This window comes from Alexandromys fortis, unplaced genomic scaffold (genome assembly GCF_014885135.2).
Source record: "Alexandromys fortis isolate MF-2015 unplaced genomic scaffold, M_Fortis_MF-2015_v1.1 scaffold_69, whole genome shotgun sequence".
In the NCBI taxonomy this organism is placed as follows: Eukaryota; Metazoa; Chordata; class Mammalia; order Rodentia; family Cricetidae; genus Alexandromys; species Alexandromys fortis.
This window is the reverse complement of record NW_026067951.1, coordinates 3496462-3522165: the sequence shown is the minus strand read 5'-3', so window position 1 is coordinate 3522165 and position 25704 is coordinate 3496462. Positions and strand designations below refer to the sequence as shown.

The following is a 25704-nucleotide window of genomic DNA, read 5'->3' as shown; positions in this document are numbered from 1 at the left end:
AGCTAAGCTTGTTCTGCTAACAACTCTGTTCAGTGTGCATGTGTATGGGAACATTAGCACCCCACAAACCTATGCAATTCCTACAAGTTCATTAAAAATGAACTAACGCTGGGCGTGGTGGCACACACCTTAATCCCATTCAGGCAGATAGGGTTCTCCAAATTGGAGGCCAGCCTTGTCTATTGTGCGCTCCAGGCCAGCCAAGGCTACATAGTGAGATCCTTTGTCAAAAAATAAAAACAAACAAAAATGTACCCCCCCATAGGGAAAACTAAAGCAAGCATTGCCCAAATGAAGTAAATGGAATAATGTATGTTACATGTCTGAGCGCATAAATATTCCATAAATGGCAGTCATTGTTATTATTAAATGAAAATATCTCTTCAAGATCATGTTGTTGTTAAATGCCCGTAATTCCAGAAGTCAGGAAGCTAAGGCAGGAGAATCACAAATTTAAAGTCATCCTGCATGGTGAAACACTACTTCAAAAACAAACACTAATGAAACTCTCAAAAAGTTGGTCCTGGAGTTGCTGGAGAAGTTCCCTCTCGTTCAGGACTTCAAAAGCACATCTGCATAACGATGTCCCATTGCGAACCCTCAGTTCATTTTCACAAGTAGACCAAGACTTGGAAAGATGGCCAAAAGCACAAGCTTGGGGCTTCAGGCTCTGGCCCTTTAAAAATCGCGGGGGCGCGCAGAGCACCTCTGGTGGACCAGAGTCCCGAAGCCAGGAGCGCGCGGCAGAGGTGCGGAGCGTGCAGCCGTGTGGCGAGCGCGCTCGACCGGGAGCGCGCGGCGGGGAGGTGCCGGGCGCCCCGGGGAGCGCGCGGCGGGCCGTCCCGGACTGTCGGCGAGCGTGCGCAGCTTGCTGACGGGTGGACGGCGTGAGCACTGCGGGTCGGAGCTGGCGTGGACACCTGCGGCCCTGGGAGGGGACCTGGCTCGGTGAGTTCGGCCCTACTGAACTGGGACAGACCCGGCGCCGGGCGCGGGCGCGGCAGCAGCTGTCCGGATCACCGTGGCCGCCGAGTCCAGGTCTCTGAAGTTGGGGAAGTCCTTTGATCGTAGCTGGGGCGTCCGTCGTCACCGAGGTCAGTGCCACCCAATGGCCTTCACCCCGGGACTTTAGGGGTCGCGGCGCGTGGCTTCCCACCTCGGGATTTACCCGAAAGCGAGCGCTCAGTGGCTCGTAGCGTGTTGTCTGCGTTGGGTCCCTGACTCCCAGGCTTTGGTCCCCACTGCCTTTCTCCGGAGCTTGGCTAGGGGGATCAGCGCCCGACTGCGCGTGAGGACCGTGTCCCCTGCGAGGCTGAGAACCGGGAGATGGCTAGAATCACCTGTTAAACAGGGGTCCTCTGCGAATCTTTCCGAAGGTTTCCGTGCCCCCGCCAGTTTCCCGCAGATAACTGAATCGCGCGGGGATGTATGTGTAGATCTGCTCGGTGAACTGGGGCTTCAGGATTAGAAAGAGTATGTGGCTAATGGGACACGGCTTAACAAAAGCCAGTCCAACTGCAGCGTTTTTCCAAGACGCAAAGCTTCCCTGCATTGTTTTACAGATTGTAAATTTAAGCAGCTAACCCGCTCCCCTCGCCACTTAAACGCAACTTTTAACTCTTTGCGTGAACCTATTCGGTGCAAAACAGAAAATGAAGGTGTGTGTGTGTGTGTGTGTGTTCGGTGCAAAGCAGAAAATGAAGGAGTGTATGTATGTGTTTCCCCTTAAACAAAGTAAAACTTTCAAGTCTTGCTATGGGGAAGATTCTTTCAGGTTCCAGTTGTAATAAAGAACAGCAAAAAGCTTTGTCCCTGCGCCATCTGCAAACACCAAACCAGGTATTAAGTGTGAACTTGGGGAAAGTGCTCACAGGACAGACTTTTATGAAAAACCATTTTCTGTGAGGTGCTCCAATGTGTGCTGAAACTTTGCCCTCATATTCCATGCCTCAATGTTCCAGAGTGTTTTTCTAGGTGGAGGAGGTATTTTCGTTGGTGTAGCCAATGTGGAAATACAAACAAATGCCCTATTTACTCGGGGTTGGGTGGGAAGGGTAGAAGTCAGCTAAGATCTCTCTTGCCAGGCTTGACAGTGTATGTATGGAATCTTGTGTATTTTCTTGCCCAGACGAGTAATAGCTTTTTTTTTTTCAGTGACTGGATAGGTTCCTTCTAACAGTGCCTCCAACGAACTCCTGGAAAATTTTGGATGCTGATCATTTTAAGAACATATTCTCCACTCATAGAAAACTGAAATTTGAAACCAGAATAGGTGGCAGTTATAAAGAGGATTTGTGCTTCTGAAAATACTGAGTCTGTTTGACCTGGTAGTTCTTTATTGCAGAGGGATTGGTCTGCTTTAACGAAGACCTGGTTAGACTCTTTGTAAGTTCATCATTGTGTTTGTAGTCTGTTTGGGCAGCTCCAGTGTGCTGAGCCCTGCCTCACCATTGCACATGCAAGAATTTCTAGATAAGAGCCATATGGTCCAAACTGATTAAACCCAGATCTGGTAATCCTGCCTTCCTCGGTGGCTGACGAGACACCTGGCCTTGGTTCCAAAGTTCTCAGACACCTCAGGAGCCTGCAGTTGGCACCTTGTGTTGATCTGAAGATCAGCTCAGGTAACTCTTAGAGGCAGAACGGGGCCTTGAAACCTGAAGGGAGGGCAGTGGAAGGCCTGGGCGGAGCAGAGCCAAGCACAGGGAATCCACTGGAACAGAAAGTTCAAAGGCATCGGGTCTGCCTTGTTATGGGATGAATGCCGATGGCATTGAGGCCATTTAGTAGGTGCCAGGGGAATCCCAGGAGCATCCGGGAACTTGAACACTTGTGATGGTCAAGGACAGCATTTTGTCTTAGTTTCCATTGCACTTTCTGGAGGTGAGGCCGCGGCTTCCTCATGGGTTCCCTACAGGGGATAGGCTGTCTCCGTCTTCTGTCTGAATGACTCTGATCCTGCTGGGACTTCCTTCTCTTCCTATGGTGACATCCCTGATAACAGCCTGTCTGTGAAGAACCACAGTGAAGTTTCTCCTCCCAGTCATGCCATTGCCTCCTCAGAGTTTCCAGTCTTGACATTCGAGGAGACTTTAAGGAAAGCTGGAATTGTACTGATGGTCTGTGCAACTTAACAGCTTGCCTTTCTGGACCAGAGTCTGCTAGCTTTTTGTGAATGTATATCATCCTACTAGAGACTTTAGCACTGGGAAAACTTGATTCTCATCTTCCCCCTGCCCCCATCAGGGTCTCATTTAGCTTGGGCTGGTCTTGAACTTGCTACCTGACAATGAGCGGCCTTGAGCTCCTGGCCCACCTCTGCCTCCCAAATGCTGAAATGGTTCTCATGTTAAAAAGTGTTCATTACATTTATCTGTGTGTGTGTACATGTGTGCACATGCATGTGCATGTACCACAGTGTGCAACTTACAGGGATAGGTTCTCTTTCTCCACCATGTGAGTTTCTGGTATAGAACTCAGGTTGTCAACCTTGGTAGCAAGCACCTTCGCCCACTGAGCCATTTCACCCGTCCAATTATCATTTTTTATTGTAGTAAAATATAAAGTACATAATTATATGCAATTTAGCATCTTAAAGTCTATTAAGGCATGACACTAAGTGTATTAATAGTGGTGCATAACCATTACACCTGTCTGGTTCTAGAATTTTTCCATCACCCTTCCCCATTAAACAGTCAGCCTCCCTTCCTCCATGGCCCTAGCCCCTGGCAGCTACTAATCCGCTTTCTGCTTCTGAATTTGCCTGTTCTCATACAAATGGAATCTTAAAGTATTTGGCCTTTGTGGTTCAGGAATCATCAGCATTGTATTGGTCTTTTATCCCTTTTCTATGAGTGCACAGTGTTCCATTGTATGTGTAGGCCATGTGTTGCTTGTTAAGGTCATCCCAATGGTATGAAGTAGTAGCTCATTGTGGTTTTGATCTGCAGTTTCCTAATGACTAACAGTGTTGAGAACTGTTTCCTGTGCTTGTTGGCCATTCCCACATTGACCTGCAGGGCGTTTGCGTGCATGCATGTGTGTGCGCATGTGATGGGGGTATATACACGTGAGCGGTGCGGTGGGGGGAGGGCAGGGGTCAGTGCCATCCTCTTCCTCAACCATTCTCCACATTACTCTCCCCCTCCTTTCTGCTTGAGACAGGGTCTCTCACCAGCCTGGAGCTAGGGTAGTTTGCCAGTGCGCTCAAGGTGGCCACTCGTGTCTGCCTCCCAAAGCTCCTAGTGGTGGTTATAGATGTGTGCCCACGCGCCCAGCTTTTCCATGGGTGCTGGGTGTCTGAACTCAGGTCTTTGCGCTTGGCCGGTCCTTTTCTAACTGGACTGTCTTCTGGCCTCCTTCTGCGCCAGGCACACGCTCCGGGCCGTCCAGAGCCTGTTATTCCAGAGCCTGTTATTCCCACAATGCAGTGCGGAGGACAGACATTTTGGAAGTGAGGGGCGTGTTGATGTGACTTTCATTTTAGCATATTGTCTTAATTGCTCTATCGTTAGTGATCTCTTCCTGTTACTAATTTAGTTATGAGCTCCATCGCTGAATATATGTGTACACAGGAAAAACATTCTCTGGAGGGTTCAGTGCGCTACTCTGTACCGTGCATTTGTTGGGGTTCTTGGGCCGTGTCCTCTTCGGATAAAGGGGAAGGCTGCTTTTTTAAAAATTTTTTTATCTTTTTTATTATTTTATCTATTTGTCTGGGGGGGTGCATTCATGCCACTGTGTACACATGGAGGTCAGAGGGCAACTTTGGGAACCAGTTCTTTCCTTTTACCGTGAGGTCCAGGGAGCTAACTCGGGTCATGGGACTTGCACTGCGAGCGCTCTTACCTGTTCAGCCATCTTTCCCTGCATCCTTATAGAAATGTCTGCCGAGGACTTTATTCTCTCATTCGTTACTTTTGCGTTGCTGTGACCAAGATACAAGGACAGCTCAGAGGAGGAAAGGTTAATTTGCTGCCCGTGTGGTTGAGCAGAACATCAGGGCGGGAGAGTCAGGCGGAAGTGGCCAGGGAGCAGAGAGGGAAGGAAGGGACCGGACAAGGCCCAGGACACACTCCGCGGGAACCTACCCCTGGTGACCTACTTCCTTCAGCGAGGCCACACCTCCGAATGTTCACAGATACTCCCCAAACAACCCCAGCAGCTGGGAGCCAAGCTCGCAACACCTGAGCCCTTGTGGGAGACACTCAGTGCCTATGCAAACTGTTGTTCTGTCTTGTTTTAGCTTTTTTTGCATCTCCAAAATCGTATGGGCAAGTGCATTCTCTGGATTGGGTTCTCTTTCAATTCGACTCTGTCCGGTTGTGGGTTGTTTTGTTCTTCTTTCTCTTTGAGACTGTTTCTCTCAGGGGCCAGTTGTCTCTGCAGTGCTGTGAAATATTGAAGCTTCTCTGCCTGCTTTTGTTGTCCAGAACTCTAGGGTGTTTTTTCATTGTTTCTTCAGCAGATTTTGTAGCCCGCTCTGTCACCGATCATGTGCTGGGCCCTGAAGTAGTCCACACAAACAGATTACACACACATTACAAATTTATTTCTAAAACCTTCAGGTTAAAGAAGCGTAAGGAGAACCACATTCCTCTGGGATTCATGGACTTGACTCAGGCTTCGTCACCAGATAGCTGCGTGCCCCTAGGGTTCACACTCGGAGCTTTCCTGTTTCTTGATTTTCTGTTCTGTGGTTTGGGATAAAACCGCTGACTTCTCAGGGCCTCTGTGGACCTTGAGAGCGAAGATTCTGCCCTTCACAAACTCAGTTCTCTGCAGATATTTAAAATAGTTGACTTTGTACATATTGGTTACAAGTTGTGGTGGGAGTCCCTTTTAGGCTGCCTCCTAAAATGGTGCGTTGGCATTTTCAGAAAAGCTTCAGAGAACTGAAAGGGTTTTAGTGGATACTTAGTTTCCTTTCATATGGGGCTGGGTGGGTAGCAGTTGTCAGAGTGCTAGCAGAAAGCACCTGTGAAGTTCAAAGTCATCCTCGGCTATCTAGTGAGGTCAAGACCAACCTGGCCCATAAGACACTCCGTCTCAAAAGAAAAAAATCTCCTCTCTCATATTCAGCACATTGGAAATTGTTCCAGAAACTTGAGATTAAAGAAAATAAGATACATACTGCTATCAGTATGAACTAATAACAAAAATACCCACTAGTCTTTGGGGGTGGAGGGGAGAGTGGAAATGAGGCTCAAGCGGAAGGGCTGTGCTTTGGTTGCCTAGCACAGAGCTCAGCTTTTGCCTTGGACACCAGCCTCAAGGCTTGGGAGTGTGGTTGTCTTGCCATAGTAGGTGCGAACTTGCTGCGGAGGGGACCTTCACACAGAATGCTCAGGAATGAGGAAGGGCGGTTAGACTATGAAGATGTAAAGATGGAATGCCACCAGCAGAAGAAGGCACCTGAAGAATGCCCAGTGGAATTTTTGGTGCGCTGTGCAGAAGGTAGACAGCTAGAAAGCAGCTCCGGGAACTTGCTAAGCCACAGCAGCCCTGAACTTGCTAACTCCTGTGACAGGGTAAGTTGTGTCGTCGTCGTCCCCCCCCCAAATACACGAGGAAATGGATGAGAAACTCCCTCAGCATTTGGGGTGTAAATTAGAAGTCTTTAAACTGTTCATGAGGTCAGTATGCCCCTCTTTCCTCACCATTGACTTCTTTCTGGTTTTAGAGATACTTTCTGTGGGAAAACTGTTGACATCAACAAATAATTAAACCACATTCAGCATGAGGTGTGGTGGTAGACACTGGGCAAGGTCTCGGACTGTAGCTCCGTGGCAGAGAACTTACCTGGCATGCCCAATCCCTCGTTCTGCAGAAAAATAAAACAGCAAAAAGCCTGCAGTGTATATTAAATCTGCATTGCTTAGCTAGTCTCCTCTGTGGGATATGAGTTGTGTGTTCATTTTCCAAGATGGTTGATCGGGTTACAAGCCTGCCTGCGCTCCAGCCAACTGACCCTTTTCGTTATTTGAAGAGTTATCAAACTCTGCTCTTGAACTACTTGAAGGTGATCTGGTTTTCCTAGAGAGACTGATAGGCAGCGCTTGCAACAGCGTGACTGTTGATTGGAGTCAGTGTATTCCACAAACATTGATGGTCTCTCTCAACAAAGAGCTAAGCGCCTCTTGCTTAAAGCAGGGCTGTGAACTCTCCTCACAGGCCAGCGTATAAAGTGGGTGCTGCTGGAAGAATTTGTTGCCGAGTTCCCTGAACACTTGCAGAATCTAGGGAGGAGGAGCCTGTGTAGGCATCCCCAGGTAAAGTGCTCCCCACTCCCCCCCCCCCCCCCCACACACACAAAAGCTAGCGAAGAAGTTTGGTGAAGATCCAATTAAAAATTCTATGCTAGAGCTGAGGGTGTAGCAGTCAAACATGCAGAGCCCTGGGTTCCACTCCCAGCAATGCAAAAAAAAAAAAAAGGGGGGGGGGGAGGGCCGTGCCCAGCAGGAGGTCTTGTCTGAGCTTTACTCTGGTTTTGATTCAGATCTGCTCGTTTGAGATAAGACATGTAAAGCAGATCGCCACTTCCAGTCTGACCAGGTGTTATGAATACCCAGTAAACAAACTCCACCGGAGAAAGCTTCTGGTGAGAAGTTTAAGCTTCTCGGGAACAAAAGGCTTTGTAGAACCCTGAGGTACAATTACTGCCTCTGAGTTAGAGGGACTGCATTTATCTCCCCAGGGGGCACGTAGTGGGTGCTCAGTAGTACCTGGGACTGCATTTATCTCCCCAGGGGGCACGTAGTGGGTGCTCAGTAGTACCTGGTGAATGAAGCACACCCCGTGGTTTCTCAAAAAACAGCTTAACCCGGGATTTCCTCCTGTTTTTAAAAGCCTGGCCTCCAGTATCTAGAAAGAAAGTAGGCATTTTGTGTTTTTGTTTTTTTGTTTTTTGGTTGTCTTGGGAGGTTTGTTTGTTTTGAGACAGGTTCCTTCGATATAGCTCTGGCTGTCCTTGAACTCACTACGTAGGCAAGGCTGGCCATGGATATCTGCTTCCCCTGTCTCAACATAAAACATTTTTAAAAACACTGAGGATGTAGCAGCAGAGTGATTACCTAACGTGGATGTGAGAGATGGAGTTCAGGCCCCAGTGCTGCGAGGAGTGTCTATTTCTGTCTGTCTGTCTGCCCTACGCTGGGGTCCAGTTGACAGCTGGTAAACAAACAGCGCGTCCTTGGTGGCCTTGAACTCTTATTTTCTTGCTCAGTCTCTGAATTTTCAGATTACAAATGCCAAACCCAAAAAGTCCATTTTCTGGCCTGGAGATGAAGGTCAGTGGTGGTAGAGCCCTTGCCTTCCGTGAACCCTCGAACTGCTAAAAACAAAACAAAAAACCCTGAGGAGTAAGTTGTGTTCCTGAGCTGTGTATAAGACTCTGCCAGAAAACAAATCTAATTTAGGATTTCAGCCCACCCCTACCCCAAAGAAAATAAGATGGTTTTCGAGATTTAAAATATGTTTTTTAGCTGGGCATGGTGGTATTGGTTTGCAGTTTTAAGCTGGGTTTAGAAGGCTGGGAGAAGAGCTACAGGAAATTGTGGGGATTGGATGTATAGGAGTCTGGGCAAAAAGGGTTCATGTTGCGGAACTTTAGGTAGAAGAGGTGGGGACAGGCCAGATCTAGAGGACTGCTCTGAACCTATGTGCCAAAGATGGGTTCCTTGGCTGTGTACATCAGGAGAATGTAAGGCTTGGTGGGCCTGCGCTCCCAAGAGCAGTCTGGAGCCTTCGAAGGGCTGTCTGCTTGGCAGGTACTGGGGACTGTGGCACTGAGTATTTGGTTTGCATTCTAGAAAGTTTCTGAAAGTAGGAATTCTTAGAAGAGAATGAGTCCCAGGACCAGCAGCCACTTTTCCTCTCGGTTAGGTCCGTTCTGGGTTTCTGTTGGCAGTTTGGGTGTGTGGAGGGACAGGACACCAACCCTGGCTCCGTGTGCAAAGTCAGACACACTTAAGTGATCTGAGAACTGTGCCCAGAGATAACCTGTGTGCTGTGCTGACCGAAGTGAAGCTGATCTTATGGAAGTGATTTATAAATGATTTTCAGTGAAAAAGAAAATAGTCTGAGAATCTTTTTAATTCTTCAGTTTTTCAATAATGACAGAGGGTGTTGGAACTCAGTTTTCTATGAAGAATTGGTTTGCAAAAATGGTACGCATCCTTCAGACTCACTCTGGTTAGCATTATCTGTATACACACACACACACACACACACACACACACACACACAGCCAGACAGGGACTCCGAAAGCAGGAAAACAACAAAATGCCTGTCACACAGAAGCCACTCGGGTGCCTGTTCATAGGAACAAATGTTGTCAAGAGCCGCTGGTCCAAAAGCCCACAAGGGCTGCTTTGTGTTTGCTGGTCTTTATTTCACCCACTTTAACCATATGAAAAGCCCACTCATGGTAATCAGCTGTGGCCGTTCTAAACGGGACCTACTGTGGGACACTTGTGGTTTTTAATGTTCTTGAAGGTCAGGGGGGAAACCTATCATCTTAGAAGTCACTTGGTTATTATGTCAGCCTACTGGGATTTTTCAGGGCTGAATTAAAGATCATTTCTTGGCTAGGTTGGTTTTCGTCTTGGCTTTTGGGAGACGTGCTCTCAAAATCCCCGTGAATGGGGAAGAAGGAAGAGGATCAAAGAGCAGGACCTGGGTGCCGCGAGGGTCCTGCCCTATTCTGAAAGTATTTATTTTAATCCAGCTTCTCTGCTTTCACACTTTTCTGTCCATCCACTCTGTTTGTTTGTTTGCTTGTTTGTTTTTCAGCTTTAGTTGGAATGAATTTGACTCTGTTTCTGCCTGCTTTTCTGATGCCATAAACATCGCCTGCACCTTGGTTCCACTGCTCACATTCCTCTTACTGTTTCTAATGCTTTCTAGTCTCCAACACCACTTCTAAGGGGTTATTTAGAACTAAGTTTTAAAGATATTTTAGGCTTACATATATGTATCTATCTGCTTCTGTATATGCCGTGTGTGTGTGTGTGTGTGTGTGTGTGTGTGTGTGTGTGTGTGCGCGCGCCCTCTGAGGTCAGAAAAGGGCCCCAGCTTCTAGTGTGTGTGTGTGTGTGTGCCTTCTGAGGTCAGAAAAGGACCTCAGATTCTCAGGAGCTACAGTTACAAGTGCTTGTGAGCTGTTCAAACATGGGGCCTGGGAACTGAACTCACATGTTCTGGAAGAGCAGCCATCACTCCAACCCCAGAACTCAGTTCTTGGTGGCTACACACATGAATTCTTCTGGTTATCTTTGCTGACACATAATACAGTTACTGTGCTGTCCAAAGAGTGTTTCTTAACATCAGTGTTGAGGAGTGCATACCATTCTGTCGGTAGTTTTCGCACATCTTTATGAAATTAAAGGAATGTTTGTTGTTTGGAGACAAGATCTGGGTAGGAAGCTCAGGATAACTTCACATTCTCCTACCCCCTGTCTTAGCCTCCTGAGTACTGAGGTGGTGGGGGCGCCACCATGCCTGGTTGACGGAATGAGTGTTATGAAGTTGCTGTATCCTGGTATGCTGCGAACACTGACTAGATCAGACCTTTCCCCTGTTGGAGTCCTCTGTAGTCTGTTTGACTTTGGAGTCTGTGGGGAAGGGGATGCCGTGGATTGCTGTAGGAGGCTGGTGACAGCCAAGGAGTCCACTTGGATCCAGTGTAATAATACTGGAAAGGACAAAGAAGAACGGGACAGCGAGTTCAAGATGGGCACGGCAGGTTGGCAGCAGGTCAGCACAGGCTGCAGTGGGTCTGTACCAGGGCGGGGGCTAGGAGAAAAGTGGGCATGTTACCGTTGTAAGTAGGGAGAATCTGCAGGGCTGGCCGGCCGTGGGTGGCGGGAGGAGAGGGTGTCTTAGTTAGGGTTTCTGTTGCTGTGAAGAGACACCGTGGCAACTCTTCTGAAGAAAAACATTTAACTGGGGCTAACGTCCAGGTTCAGAGGTGTAGTCCATTATCTTCATGTCAGTGTGCAGGCAGACATGGTGCTAGAGAAGGAGCTGAAAGTTCTACACCTTGATCCAAAGGCAGCAGACGCTGTGCCACACTGGGCATAGCTTGAGCATAGGAGACCTCAAAGCCTACCTCCACAGGGACACACTTCCTCCAACAAGACCACCTACTCCAACAAAGCCACACCTCCTAATAGTGCCACTCCCTATAGAACCATTTTCTTCCAAACCACCAGAGAGAGAAACCAAGAATATCTTCAAAGCTTTGTGCCTGTCGATGGGCCTTAGAGTGGCATAGGTCAGCTTTGAGAATCCAGACTCTGCAGCTTTCAGGTGAACAGGCTGACACTTTGACTTGGCTTGTTCTGTATGCCTACTGGCTGTAAGGACGGGGTGGGGGTGGGGGGAAGGTTATAGGCATACCCTCTAGGCTATGCTAGGTCTTTCTAAAATGTCCCCTTAGGAAGAAAATGAGCTGCCTTTTTCTTCTGGCTCCAGCAAACTCATTGCAGGAGGCTCACTTGCCTCCTTAGAGTCCTAGCTCAATCGCTATTGTTAGACTATCCCCCTCCTTTGGCTCAATAGCTATTGTTGGACTACCCTCCTCTGTTGGCTGCTGTTCTCATGAAATAAACCGTGCTGGGCAGATACAGACTCAATATGATGATGAATGACCTTGGCCTTGATCTCTTGGCTCCAAGGGTGAACTGGGGGTGTGGGGGTGCTTCTATTAAATAATGGGAAATAACCACAGGAAATATAAAAATACGAAACACGATTGTGTTTCTGATCTTGAAGCAGAGGCTTTGGGTTTTTACTGAAGCTTTGTCTGCCTGAGAACAGTCGGTTTCTTCACCCCTCCTGTTGACCCTGGCCTCACTTACTGCAGTGTGTACCTCATAAACCCAGAGAGACCCTAGATTGGACAAGGGCAGTAGATATTTCAAAGTAGTGATGACTCTCACAGACCCATGGTCAGTACCGTCCATCCTGTCTGCTCCAGCTTGAGTCCCTGTCGCAGTATGTCCCATTTCAGGGTAGGTGGAGTTACCTCTTCGCTCAGCCCTTCAGAAAAATCTTCTCTTCACAGTGGACTTCCCATGAAATTCTATATGTTCAGTTCCTAGGGAGCCTCGATTCCTCAATTCTTTTAGAAATCAACTATTAATGTCTTGCAGCTGTGACGAATATAGAGCCAAGACTTTGCCCTCTCTTCTGCCACCTTGGCCTTGTGGAAGACCCTGCTTAGCTTCCTCAAACACTTTTGAGAGAACAGCACACAGAAATCTTAGTTACATTCCTTAGCTTTTAAAATTACAGCAGCGTAAGCAAAAGGTGTCTGCTGGAACAGCACGGTAAGTCACGACCCTCCAGTCACACCGTGAAGCTCATGCGCTACCCTCACTGCCCAGATGGCACAGCTCCAGAACCTTCTCAGGGTTGTGTGGGTGAATCTGCACTTCCTATCCCGCCCTCACCTTGCTGACTCCCGGGGAAGGCTGGTGTGCTCCATCCTCTTCCCTCCCCTTGGAGCTGTGATTCACTCAGGTCAGGACCCAGTTTGAGCTGAGTCAGTGGGTGGGACCCACAGGAAGGATGCAAGAATTAGCCTGCCTTCACTGACTGGGCTGGCTCACTTCACCTAACTCCAGCCCATCCTGGGTCCAGGAGCAGAGTTGTACCATACGCGTCTACCTTTGCTGGGCCTTGCTGTTTGTCCTGGCCCCGTTGGTAACCCTCTTGGTAGGTCTGCAGTATGTGTTTTTACTAGATGCGTACTAGATGTTTGATTTCTGAGACGAAATAGAGTTTCACCTTGTATATTGGAAAGCCTGACTTATATGCTATTAGTCATTTAGATATTTATATAATCGTGTTACTATTTAAGGTCACATGTTATTAAATGAATTCCAAAACATTTTACTTTTGTTATGGTGGTGGTTTGGTTAGCTTTTTCCTGTTTTTGTTTTGTTTTGGTTGTCCTAGAACTCGCTCTATAGACCAGGCTGGCCTCGACCTCACAGAGATCCGCTGCCTCTACCTCCTGAGTGTTGGGATTAAAGGCGTGCACCACCATGCCTAGCACTTGGCGAGGTTTTTTTGGCATAGGTCCTCATACAGTCTGGGCTGACCTTGAACTCACTATGTACCCACGGCCTTAAACTTCTGATTCTCTCTGCCTTCCAACTGGCAGAACAACAGGCATGGGCCACCACATCTAGTTTTGTTGTTTTTGTTTTGAGGCAGGGTCTTGTTCTATAGTTTAGGCTGGCTTCCATCTTGTGGAAGCATCCATCCAGCCCACACACACACACAAACAAACACACACACATTGGATAGGCCAGCATATTCAGCTTTAGACTTTAACCCTTTGAATTGCTTTCACATTATTTGGAGAAATGGTATATTCTAAAAGGCATGTGTGTTCAGACTCTTTTGGTTTCCACACCTTATTCTTGAATCGGCATGGGCTAATCACTGAGACATGAAGAGAATTGGGGTAGGGAATCTCTCTTTAAATCTGCTCTTCTGGAAAGGTTTGCTACACTCCCCAGACTGAGAGAATCCCCTGGCAGGTGCCAATATTGATTGGACTTTCTCCACAAATGGCTGTGTCTGTCAACTGGAGGCGTATTTTTTTCTTTTTTTTAATTGATTTTTATTGATCTCTACATTTTTCTCTGCTCCCCTTCCTGCCTCTCCCCTCCACTTCAACCCTCTCCCAAGGTCCCAATGCTACCAATTTACTCAGGAGATCTTGTCTTTTTCTACTTCCCATGTAGATTAGATCTATGCATGTCTCTCTTAGGGGCCTCATTGTTGTCTAGGTTCTCTGGGATTGTGATTTGTGGGTTGGTTCTCTTTGCTTTATGTTTAAAAACCACTTATGAGTGAGTACATGTGATAATTGTCTTTCTGGGTCAGGGTTACCTCACTCAAAATGATGTTTTCTAGCTCCATCCTTTTGCTGCAAATTCAAGATGTCATTACTTTTTTCTGCTATGTAGTACTCCATTGTGTAAATGTGCCACATTTTCCTTATCCATTCTTTTGGTTGAGGAGCATTTAGGTTGTTTCCAGGTTCTGGAATGACAAACAATGCTGCTTTGAACGTAGTTGAGCACATGTCCTTGTGGCACAATTGAACATCCTTTGGATATATACCCAAAAGTGGTATTGCTGGGTCTTGAGGAAGGTTGTTTTCTGATTTTCTGAGAAATTGCCACACTGACATCAAAAGGGGCTGTACCAGCTTGCATTCCCACCAGCAATGCAGGAGTGTTCCCTTTATCCCACAACCTCTCCAGCATAAGTTGACATCAGTGTTTTTGATCTTGGCCATTCTTACAGGTGTCTGATGAAATCTCTTGATATGCATTTCTCTGATGACTAAAGATGTTGAACATTTTCTTAAGTGTCTTTCAGCCATTTTAGATTCCTCTGTTGAGAGTTCTCTGTTTAGGTCTGTACTCCATTTTTTTTATTGGATTATTTGTTCTTTTTATGACCAATTTCTTGAGTTCTTTGTATATTTTGGAGGTCAGACCTCTGTCTGATGTGGGGTTAGTGAAGATCTTTTCCCATTTTGTAGACTGTCATTTTGTCTTGTTGACTGTGTCCTTTGCTTTACAGAAGCTTCTCAGTTTCAGGAGGTCCCATTTATTAATTGTTTCTCTCAGTGTCTATGCTACTGGGATTATATTTAGAAAGTGGTCTCCTGTGCCAATGAGTTCAAGTGTACTTTTCACTTTCTCTTCTATGAGTTTCAGTGTGGCTGGCTTTATGTTGAGGTCTTTGATCCACTGGACTTGAATTTTGTGCATGGTGATAAATATGGGTCTATTTTCACTCTTATACATGTTGATATCCAATTATGATAGCACTATTTGTTAAATATGCTTTCTTTTTTCCATTTAATATTTTTTTGCTTCTTTGTCAAAAATCATGTGTTCAAAGGTGTGTGGATTAATATCTGGGTCTTCTATTCGGTTCCATTGGTCCTCCTGTCTGTTTCTATGCCAATACCAGGCTGTTTTCAGTACTGTAGTTCTGTAGTAGAGTTTCAAGCTAGGGATTATGATGTGGAGGCGTATTTCTATTGGTCTCTTTGGCCTTCTAGAATATTTTATTGAACTCATTTGGTGTTTTGGGTGCTGGACTGGGTTTTCTACTAAGAAGGTCAGAAGATGAACTAACTTAATTTACAGGGTACATTTTTTTATTTTTCTTTATTTTTTTGTTTGGGTTGGGGACATTTCAAGACAGGGTTTCTCTGTGTAGCTCTGGCTGTCCTAGAACTCAATCTGTAGGCCAAGCTGACCTTGAACTCAGCGATCCACCTGATTCTGCTCCCAAGTGCTACAATTAAAGATGTATATCACCATGCCAGGTTTGGCACTTTAAAAAGAAGTGTGGTGTGTGTGTGTGTGTGTGTGTGTGTGTGTGTTCATCTGTATACAGGGGACTTTTTTAAAGATTTATTTTATTTGTCTGTGTATTTATTTGTGCATGTGTTTATGTGCACTGTGTGTGCACATAAGAGACCAGAGGTCACTGTATTCCATTGGAACTGGATTAAGCCAGTTGTGAGACACCCGATAGAGGTCCCAGGAACCAAACCTAGTTTCTGTGGAAGAGCAATAAATGCTCTTAAGCATGGATGACTTTCTTCCTGGAAGTACTAGCGATGACCTCTTAGATAGGGTCAGCTTAAATGACTCTCACCTTCTATGGAAACTGCAGTATCATCGGGCCTCAGACACCCTTTGGTCTTGGAGCTATCAACCATGCTTCCCAGCATTGCAGCCATTGCTGCCGCCTCCAAACTCTAAAGTGCAATGACCTGGAGAAGAAACCTGTTGTGGCTGAGGCAGAAATGCCGGGAAAGTCTGAGGCAGAATGTACAAGAGCCTAAGAGTACAGCCCCTCTGTGAAGAGGACCACACCAGAGTTGTTTTACCAAGTTCTCAGCAACGGTGTCATTTGTGATGCTTCTATTCCTTCATAAAAACTAGTCAGGCATGGTGGCACATGCCTTAATCCCAGCACTCAGGAGGCAGGTGTAGATGTCTACATCTACATGTAGATGGGTCTCTGTGAGTTCGAGACCATCCTAGTCTACATAGCAAGCTCCAGGCCAACCAGGGCTGCATCATAAAACCCATGTCAAAAATATCTGTATGTTCTTATGTCCCGTGTATGTGTACCGTATTTTCTTTATCCATCACGTGTAGGTGGACATATGGGCTGGTTCTGTTTCCTAGCCATGTGACTGGATCAGCAGCGACTACCAGCAGTGTGCAAGTTTCTCTGTGGTAGGGTGTAAATCCTTTGGTGTTTGTCTGGAAGCGGTCCAGCTGGGTCATACGGAGGTTCTGTTTTTAGTCTCTTGAGAACCCTCTGGACTGATTCCCTTAGTGAGTTTACACTCGCACCTACGGCGGATAAAGGGCCCTCTATCTCTACATCCCTGCTAGTGTTTGCTGTCATCCGTTTCTTGGATGACTGCTATTTGGACTTGGCTGAGATAGAATCTCAATATAGTTTTAATGTCCATTTCCTTGATGGCTCAGGGTGTTGAACATGTCAGAAAAAATTTATTGGCCATTTCAATTTCTTGGGAGATCTCTGTAAAGTTACATAGCTCCTTTTTTGATTGGGGTGAGTAGTTTCATTTAGAGTTTTGGATAGGTTTTTTGATTGGTTAGTTGGTTTTGTTTTGTTTTTCCCGAGACAGGGTTTCTCTGCAGCTTTGGAGCCTGTCCTGGAACTAGCTCTTGTAGACCAGGCTGGTCTCGAACTCACAGAGATCCGCCTGCCTCTGCCTCCTGAGTACTGAGATTAACGGCGTGCGCCACCATCACCCACCATTGGTTGGTTTTGGTCTGATGGTTTGGTCTTTTTAGACAAGGTCTCACTCTGTAGACTTGACTGGCCTGGAACTTACTATGTAGACCAGGCTGACCTCAGACTCACAGAGATCTGCCTGCCTCTGCCTCTGGAGTGCTGGGGTTAAAAGCATGCGGCTCTCTGACCAGCTTGTTAAGTTTCGGAGTTAATTTTCTAGATATTAATCTTCTCTTAAATGTGCAGCTTTGGTCTTCTCGAATTCTGCAGACTTTCTGCACCCGACTATCTGTTTCCTTTGCTGAGTTTATGGTTTTGTGAGATCACATAAATCATCTATTAACTAGAGTCCTGTTCAGATGTTTTTACCTATTCTTGAATTTTTTTTTTTTTTCAAGACAGGATTTCTCTGTGGTTTTGGTTCCTGTCCTGGAACTAACTCTTGTAGACCAGGCTGGTCTCGAACTCACAGAGATCCACCTGCCTCTGCCTCCCGAGTACTGGGATTAAAGGCGTGCGCCACCACCTCCCGGCTCCTATTCCTGAATCTTAAAGTGTTTTCCTTTCGGTTCCAAAGCTTTAGGTCTCACATTAAGGTCTCTGATCCACTTGGGGTTATTTTCCATGCAGGGCCAGAGAAAATGATCTCGTTTCATTCTTCTGTGCGTGGATATCTAGTTTTTCCAGCGCCATGTGTTAAAGAGGATGTCTTTCCTTCAATATATATATTTTGGCATCTTTGTCAAAAACCAGTGGGTTTATGTTTGGATCTTACATTCCATCCCATTGATCTACATATCTGTTTTTGTGTCCATATCATGTCAATTTTGTTGACTCTAGAGTATCATTTGGAATCAGGTATGGTGATACCTCTGGCATTATTAATTGTGGGGATGGGTTATATTTGCATGTGTGGAGGTCAGAAGACACTGGGTACCCTACTCTGTCAGATTCTTACTCAACCTGGGCCAACAAGCCCCAGTGATCACCCTGCCCCCCTACACACAAACACACACACACACACCGTGGCCGGGATTCAAACCCAGGTCCTACTGTTTGTCCCGTAGGCCCTCTTACCCAACTGAACCATCTCCCTGGGCCCAGCATACCTTCGTTTGCTTATCTGAGGTATTTTATGTTTTCAGATGCAATTTAATATTATTCTTTCTATTTCTGTAAAAAGAAAAGAGTTGGAATTTTGATGAGATTGTATTGAATCTGTAGATTTCTTTTGGTAAGATAACTGTTTTCACAGTGTTAATTCTTCCAATCTGTGAGCGAGGGGCTGCCCTTCCACTTTGGAGCAGCCGGGCACTTTTCAGGTCACTAACTACTGTTGTATGTTTGATTTCCTAGAAGACCTCCCCTGCCTCAGAATGGGACTCTGGCTCCTACCCGGTCTCCTGTGAACCAGCCAGTGACAACTTTCTGTGGGGATGCCTGGAAACCAGCAGAAACCAGAGTCTTTAGAGATGGACTCTGACATGTCGCCAAGCTGCAGGCTCAGTGACTTGAGCAGAGGGGGCAGTCTGGAGAGCCGGAGCAGCAGCTCTCGGTCCAGAAGCTTCACTTTGGTGAGTGGTAGCTTTCTTTAAACTTTTCAAATGCTTTGGTTAGTTGATTTGGCCCCAGCACTCCACCTTTTTGAGGAATAGCTTACAAAGCCCCAATGGATATCTCGGAATACTTCCCTGTGAACTGGCATTTTCTTTTTAATCATATTAAATTTTGCACGTGACTGTGGAGTGAATCTGTGGTCACTCAGAGCAGTTTAGCTCCGAAAATGACCATGCCTGAAGTCACTGACCACACGGGCCGTGTGCAGGGAAGCCACCCCACAGAAAAAGATAGCTCACTTTCGGTCTTTCCGATCCAGACCCTTACACAGCACTAACCACCCCCAGAACTTTAGGTCTTTTGAAGGATATATTTTGTTTGTTTGTTTGTTTTTCCACAAATCCTCCCTTTCTAGTGCTCCCGCTCTTGGGATGGTAAACTGCCTGTTCCTAACCCAGCAGAACCACGTTCACAGTCTTGAGTTCTTTTTTGAGACAGGGTTTCTCTGTAGCTTTGGAGCCTGTCCTGGAACTAGCTCTTGTAGACCAGGCTGGTCTCGAACTCACAAAGATCCGCCTGCCTCTGCCTCCCGAGTGCTGGGATTAAAGGCCTGCACCACCACCACCTGGCCTGGTCTTGAGTTTTTATCCTCCCTCCGTACCCCACCCCCACCCACCCAGAGACAGGGTTCCTCTGTGTAGCCTGGGCATTCTTATTCTGTTCCTGAAATCTAATCAACTCAAGGGCACATTGGAACATCCTCTGGAAAATAATGGGATTTTGAATTGTTGGAAAGAAGAGAGAGGTCTTCACAGGATTAATTCCTAAGGAATTAAACCCTAATCTGTGCCCACTCTTTGAGGATTGGGGGCACCCCACAATGCTCCCTAGTCATTTTTATCTATGATTTGGGCAAAAACAGTGATCCAAATTCTTCCAAAATTGGCAAGGTTTTAAGATTAGTACCCAGTGAACTCTCGTGAATCCCGCCCCCACCCAAACTCTCTGGAGTCACAGAGCAGCTATGATTAGATGGCATTGCCAGCACTTGGGCCGCCCACACGCACGCCCCTTAGTCACAGAGTGAGGATGTAGGACTGTTGAGCCGTGGGTACCGCTCTTCTCGTGGTGGGGTTAGGCACAAGTACACACAATGTCCCAGGATTTCAATAAACCGTTTGCTCTGTGATTTCAAGAGGGAAGAGAGAGATGCAGACTGGTCGGCAAGTGACCCACAGCTGGCTTCTTCCCCGCACCAGGCCAGAAACTATTTGAGGACTTAGCCAAAGAGCTTCTGTCTAATCCATTAGTAAATAGTCTGCTGTGTACAAGAACTGAATAAAGCGTGGTTTTATTCAGGATTGCATCGAGGCATGGATAGTGCTAGGGCGGGGTGGCACAGCCTATAAGGCGCTCCAGACATCAGACAGATGAGAGATCAAGGGCTCTGCTGCCAGTTTAAAGAAGTTTAAAGCCACCGAGCCCAGCTGTAAGCCTTTGAAGCCATTCTTCTCCAGTTCTTCATCCAAGCTGTACTCAGACCTCATTCTCTGCTGATTTGTGTCTCCTTCTTAACTTCAGGAGAATAGGTTGAAGTTAGCCACAGCAGAAGAAAAAATTACAACAGTGTCTAGTTAGAGATACGCATACTATAAGCCCTTGTTCTGCGGTAGGGAAGTCCCATGTGTATTTACGGGGACTCTGCCCAAGTTGCCAGACACAGCACAGCGCTTAGGCTGCGAGTCTCCTCCCTGCCTTTATTCCATTTTGGCATCAGCTTACATTATTAAATCAGTACAGCGTTGCTCAAATGGCAGGCAGGCCTTTGGTGTCTTTGAGAACATGTGATCCGGCTGGAGCGATGGCTCTGCAATCACCAGCACTGGCTGTTCCTCCGGAGGACCTGGGTTCAGGTCCCAGCACCCACATGGCTGCTGAGAGCTGTCGGTAACTCCAGTTCTAGGGGATCTGATAGTTTCTTCTCACCTCCTAGGTACTAGGCATATGGTGTGCCTGTATACATGTTGGTAAAACATTCATACGTATAAAATAAAAATAAACCTACATGATCATTAAATCAGATGCCGCCAAGACAGAATATCATTGCTCGCCTGCCTGGGGGATGAGTAGCGAAGAATCCTGGTTCAGGTCTCCTTTCACAATATTTGTTTAGTCACATCTTCCTGCCCGCCTGCCCGTCCGCCCACCTGCCTGCTACTTGCTTGCTTGTGAATGAGTCTTGCTATGCAGCCCAGGCTGGCCTCAAACTTGCGATGATCCTCCCGCTTCAGCCTGAGTGCTGGGATCCCAGGCTGCGCCCTCACACCGGGCTCGGGTCATCCTCGTTTTTTACAATAAGTACTTTCTTTTCTTTGGTCTTTCTGGTTCCTGTGTGCATTCTTCAGGTCGTAATTCAACGAACTGTTTTTCTTGAAAAACAAAAGGAAAAAGAAAAGCCTGACTTAACTATAGGAGTAAAAGCGAGTAGCTTTTAAGGCTATTTTAGAGTGTCTATTTAAGTCTTCTCAGGTCTTTAGTTCAACTAAAGGTTTGGGGTTTTTTTTTTCCTTTTTCTAGTATCCTTGCCCTGCCCTCCCACCCCAAACACTCCTATTTCTAATCTGTCCTAACACAGATAGATCTGTCCTGTTGGCTTTATCTTACTGCCGTTCCTTTAAAGTTTGTCCCAGGCTGGGAGCTGACTAAGTGGGTAAAGAGCTTGCTGTGCAAGTGTCAGGAGCTGAGGTCAAATCCCTAGAACCCACGTCGGCCAAGTGCAGTCGTGCGCATCTGCATTCTCCCTGTTCCTGCTGTGTGATGCAAGGCAGAGACAGGTGGATATAAGGTCAACGGCCAGTCAGCCTGGTGTGTGCAGCAGCAGTAAACGAGAGGAGAGGACTGACGTCCATATCCAACCATGGCATTTGTAGGCACACTTGCTTAATCACATGTACACGTGCACGCGTGCACACGCGAGTGCACATACACACACACGCCAAAGGACAGTTTATCGCCTACTTTTTAAAACTTTTGTGTAATTAGGGGACAGGCATAGTGCATGCCTTTAGTCCCAGCACTCAGGAAGAGTCAAGTGATTCCCACCTGATCTGCATAGTGAGTTCCAGGACAGCCAGGGTGACAAAAAAAAAAGTCTATATTAATTGTACTGAGTGATGGGTTTTACTGTGACACTTCCCACTGCCATGTGCCGTTTGTCGGGATGCTCCCTCTGTTTGAGTTAGACTAGAGAGCTCTTTCCTGCTATATTACAGGAGTGAATGTGGTTGTTGGCAAGGCTTTGTTGTTCTTCTTCTAATTGTTTGCTTGGTTGGTTTTTCGAGACAGGTTTTCTCTGTGTAACAGCCCTAGCTGTCCTAGAACTCACTTTGTAAGTCAGGCTGGCCTCAAACTCAACAGAGATCCACCTGCCTCTGCCTCCTGAGTGCTCGGAGTAAAAGGCGCGTGTCACCACCACTGGCCGAAGGCTCTGGTCTTTGTGGGAAGCTTGCTCAGTGCACATTCCAATTACCCAGTATACTTAGCACTTGGAGTTTTCTGATTTGAAAAATTAGTTCATAAATGATTTTTTTCAAAAACCATAACATACACAGTAAGGGAGGGATTGCTTCATGCGTCTTGAAGCAGAGTCTTCCCCCAGAGACTTGTAAATCTTACCTTTAAGTTGGCGTGCTGGGCTAAGAATGAGAGATGCTTTTTTATAGTATACCACAGTGCTGAGTGACTGGACAGACAACTCAGTGCCTAGGAGCACTGGCTGCTCTTGTAGAGGATCCAGGCTTGGTTTACGCACCTACATGGTAGCTCACAACCACCTGTAACTCTAGTTCCAGATCGAAGGCCCTCTTCTGCCATCCATGGGCACTGTGGTACACAGATATACACACAGGCAAAAATACCCATACACATTATTTTTAAAGTACACTACAGAGTTATGATCAAGCAGCCTACTAGGAGCTAGGGGTATAGCTCAGTGGCACATGACTTTCCTTAAATGCATAAGGCCTTGGGTTTAATTGTTAGCTCCATACAAACGCACATGCACAAATCAACATAGTACTAATGTAAATTCAGACACACAGACCAGTGGAACATAATAGAGAGCCTAGAAGTAAAGCCCACACACACATCAGCTGACTTTCAGCAAGCATGCTACCAACACACACACACTGAAGAAAGTACAGGCATTCTAGTCGGTGGTACTGGGAAGTCAGATGTCCGCCTGCCAAAGATTGGCATGAACCCAATCTCTCATTAGTTATAAAAACCAACTCAACATAAACAACAGAGTGAAGGGAAAACCTCCAGTATCAGGAAAATATTTACAAATTATTCATCTGTGAAGGGGTTGGTAGTAACAATACACAAGGAATCAGAAGCTCAACAAAAAAAAAAAATCCAGTTGAAAAAATGAGCAATAACCATAAATTGATGTTTCTTAAGACATACAACAGGTTCAACGTAATTAATCATCAGGGAAATGCACATCAAAACCACGGTGAGATAGCACCTCGCCTCAGTAAGAATGGTTGTTATCAGAAAGCCTGAAAACATCAGATGCTTGTGTTGGTGTAGAGAAAAGGAGGCGGTGGTGGCGCACGCCTGTAATCCCAGCACTCGGGAGGCAGAGGCAGGCGGATCTCTGTGAGTTCGAGACCAGCCTGGTCTACAAAGGGAGTTCCAGGACAGGCTCCAAAGCTACAGAGAAACCCTGTCTCGAAAAACAAAACAAAACAAAACAAAACAAAACAAAAAAAAAGAATACTTCAAGTTCGGTTCCCAGATACCATGTGGCAGCTTACAAGCACCTGTAACTCCAATCCCAAGGGAGCACCTTCTGGCCTCCATGAGCACCAGTCATCACATGGTGCACAGACAGACACACTTGCAGGCAAGGCACCCGTATGCATGAAGTAAAAGGAAACAAAGTTTTTGAAAAAAGGTTGATCTCATAGAAGTTGCAGGCAGGATGGCAGTCACCAGAGGCTGGGGAGATAGCAACAGGGAGAGACTAACTGATCATGGCTACTAAGAAACAAGGTCTGGTGTGCTATTGCACAGCTGACCCCTGACAGCAGCCCTGTGCACTCATTTGTAAACCCTAGAAGAAAAGGTTTGAAGGTTTTCAGCGTAGTGAAGAGTGTTTACAGAAAGAGGTCTGTCTGGCCTGGTTTGCTATTACATGGGATCCCATAAATATACACACAATTTTTATGTGTTGCATGTCGGTTAAAGTAAATGGGTTCTCTGTGTGTACAGAGATCACCATAGTCAGTTCTAGAACATTTTATCTCCCCTAAAGAAATCCTGTGCCCATTCAGTTTTCCATTGCCTGCTCTACGCCCGTGGCCAGAACTTCCTTTCTGACTCTGGATATATCTCGCTGCCACACCTCTTACTGCTCAGCCTCTCCCTCAGGACCAAGAATGTCTTCCTTTTACAACCCTATCCGGGTAGTGTTCAGCATCTCCCCAGAACCATCTTGGCCCGGTACCAAGTGCCCTTCTCCTGGCCCTGGTGTACCTTGTTCCGCTGCCTAGCCTTGCCTTCTTTCCTCTGCCAGGTTCACTGGAAGAAAGCTTCAAGTCTTAGACGTTGAGCCGATAGCATGTTTGACCTTATCACAATCCAGGACTCCAGGCCAGGCTGATGGCAAAGAAAGCATGCCATTCACCCAGCCCCACACTAGGGAGAAAGCCCTTGGGCAGAGGATACTAGGTTCGGGGTGACCTGAGGGTCTTGTTTCTGAGCAGACTGGCTGGAGGTGATTTGTATCTCACATCGTGTACTGAGGGAAAGAGAACATTGAGAGAATTGAAGAACCCCCTGGTAAATTGCACAAGACTCACGCAGGCATCTCTGCAAGATCTGTCGATACTTGCTAGGATAGGATTAGAAAGGGAGAAACAGAAGGCAAGCAGAGAGCTGAGTTCTAGTAGGCTAGGCCCCCGGGTGAAGTCATGGTGAGACCCTTGGAAAGTCATGCCAAGCCTTTCATAGTGTACAGACACGACCAGGCATGTGGGACGCACCTTTCTGAGCCTGGTTTCCAGATTTCTCATGGTAGGACTGCTTGCTTCCAGGCTGGATTAAACATTGTTCTTTAACATATAGGAGTGATTGCCTGTGTGCGTATGCATACCACAGATGTGCCTGGTGCTTGTGGAGGTCAGAAGGAGGAATCAGATCCCGTGGAACTGGAGCCACAAGTGGCTGTGAGCCACCATGTGGGTGCTGGGAATAAACACCCAGGACCTCTGCAAGAACAAGTGCCCGCAACCGCTGAGCTGTCTCTCTAGCCCCCTTCTAGTTCATTCTTACATTGTCTTCTTGTAGGATATTGGGATGTGTCTTAAGCAGAAGGTCCATTTTAGAGTCTTGTTTTTGAAAACTTTCACATAATTTTATGCTATGTTTATTTTCTAGTATTGAGGCTAGAATGCAGGGCCTTGAGAATCATGGGCAAGCTTCCTATCATTGAGCTAGACCCTCGGCCAGGCTAGTGCAATTTCAGTTCTGTGACGTAGCCGAGGAGAATGATTATACCTAATCAAAATAGGCTCCAAAAGTTAAGCATGGGGCTGGAGAAATAACTCAGGGTTCAAAGTGCAGGGAGGACCGGATGGATAGAGTTCTCAGCACCCACATCAGGGAGCTCACAACCAGCTGTAACTTCAGCTCCAGGGGATCCAGTGTCCTCTTCTGACTTCAATGGGCATTGCGCTCATGTTCATACATACCTCCAATCCACATAATCAAAACCAAAAATCTTTTAAAAGCCATGCGTTTTCTGAAGTGCCCTGCATAAAAGTCACCACAGGGCAGAGAATGTATTTCTCCAGACTTGATGTTTCAGCACACATCAAGTGGAGGCCAACACTTGTGTAATGGTTGTGATCTCTGTTGCGTCACCCTGACAAAATCCATAATGGCTGAAGTTTAACTAGAGGGAAGAGCCCTAATGATTTTAGACTTGCAGTGCTTGTGTTGAAACAATGAATGAGCCGGGCTTGGTAGCGCACGCCTTTAATCCTAGCACTTGGAAGGCAGAGACAGGAGGATCTTTGTGAGTTCGAGGCCAGCCTGGTCTACATAGCAAATTCAGCTGCACAGAAAAAACGTTTTCTCAAAGAAAACAGTATTGCTGGATTTCTTAGAGGCTTTATGTTTTAGGCATCAAAAGTCAGAACAGGCACACATGAGGAGGAGGCACCTGATATTTTGGTTACAATAACTCCTTAACCTGCAAGCCTTGATATATCCAATGTGAGTCTTTAATATGTGTGTGTGTGTATATATATATAT

General features: G+C 46.5%; 1 protein-coding gene across 4 annotated transcripts in view; it reads left to right on the top strand.

Annotated features, from left to right (window-relative positions):
• The first annotated feature begins 768 nt into the window (after positions 1–768).
• Proser2 (proline and serine rich 2) overlaps positions 769–25704 on the top strand; it is a 31746-nt gene continuing 6810 nt past the window's right edge. Inside the window, exons 1-3 of one of the 4 annotated variants that reach the window (XM_050150589.1) lie at positions 769–1094; positions 2155–2624; positions 18181–18398. In XM_050150589.1, the coding sequence (XP_050006546.1) occupies positions 18261–18398 (138 nt within the window). In that variant the 5' untranslated portion in view covers positions 769–1094; positions 2155–2624; positions 18181–18260. Of the gene's footprint in view, positions 1095–2154; positions 2625–6046; positions 6531–18180; positions 18399–25704 lie in introns of those variants that run through there. The other 3 variants (XM_050150590.1, XM_050150587.1, XM_050150591.1) reach the window with 3 other exon arrangements.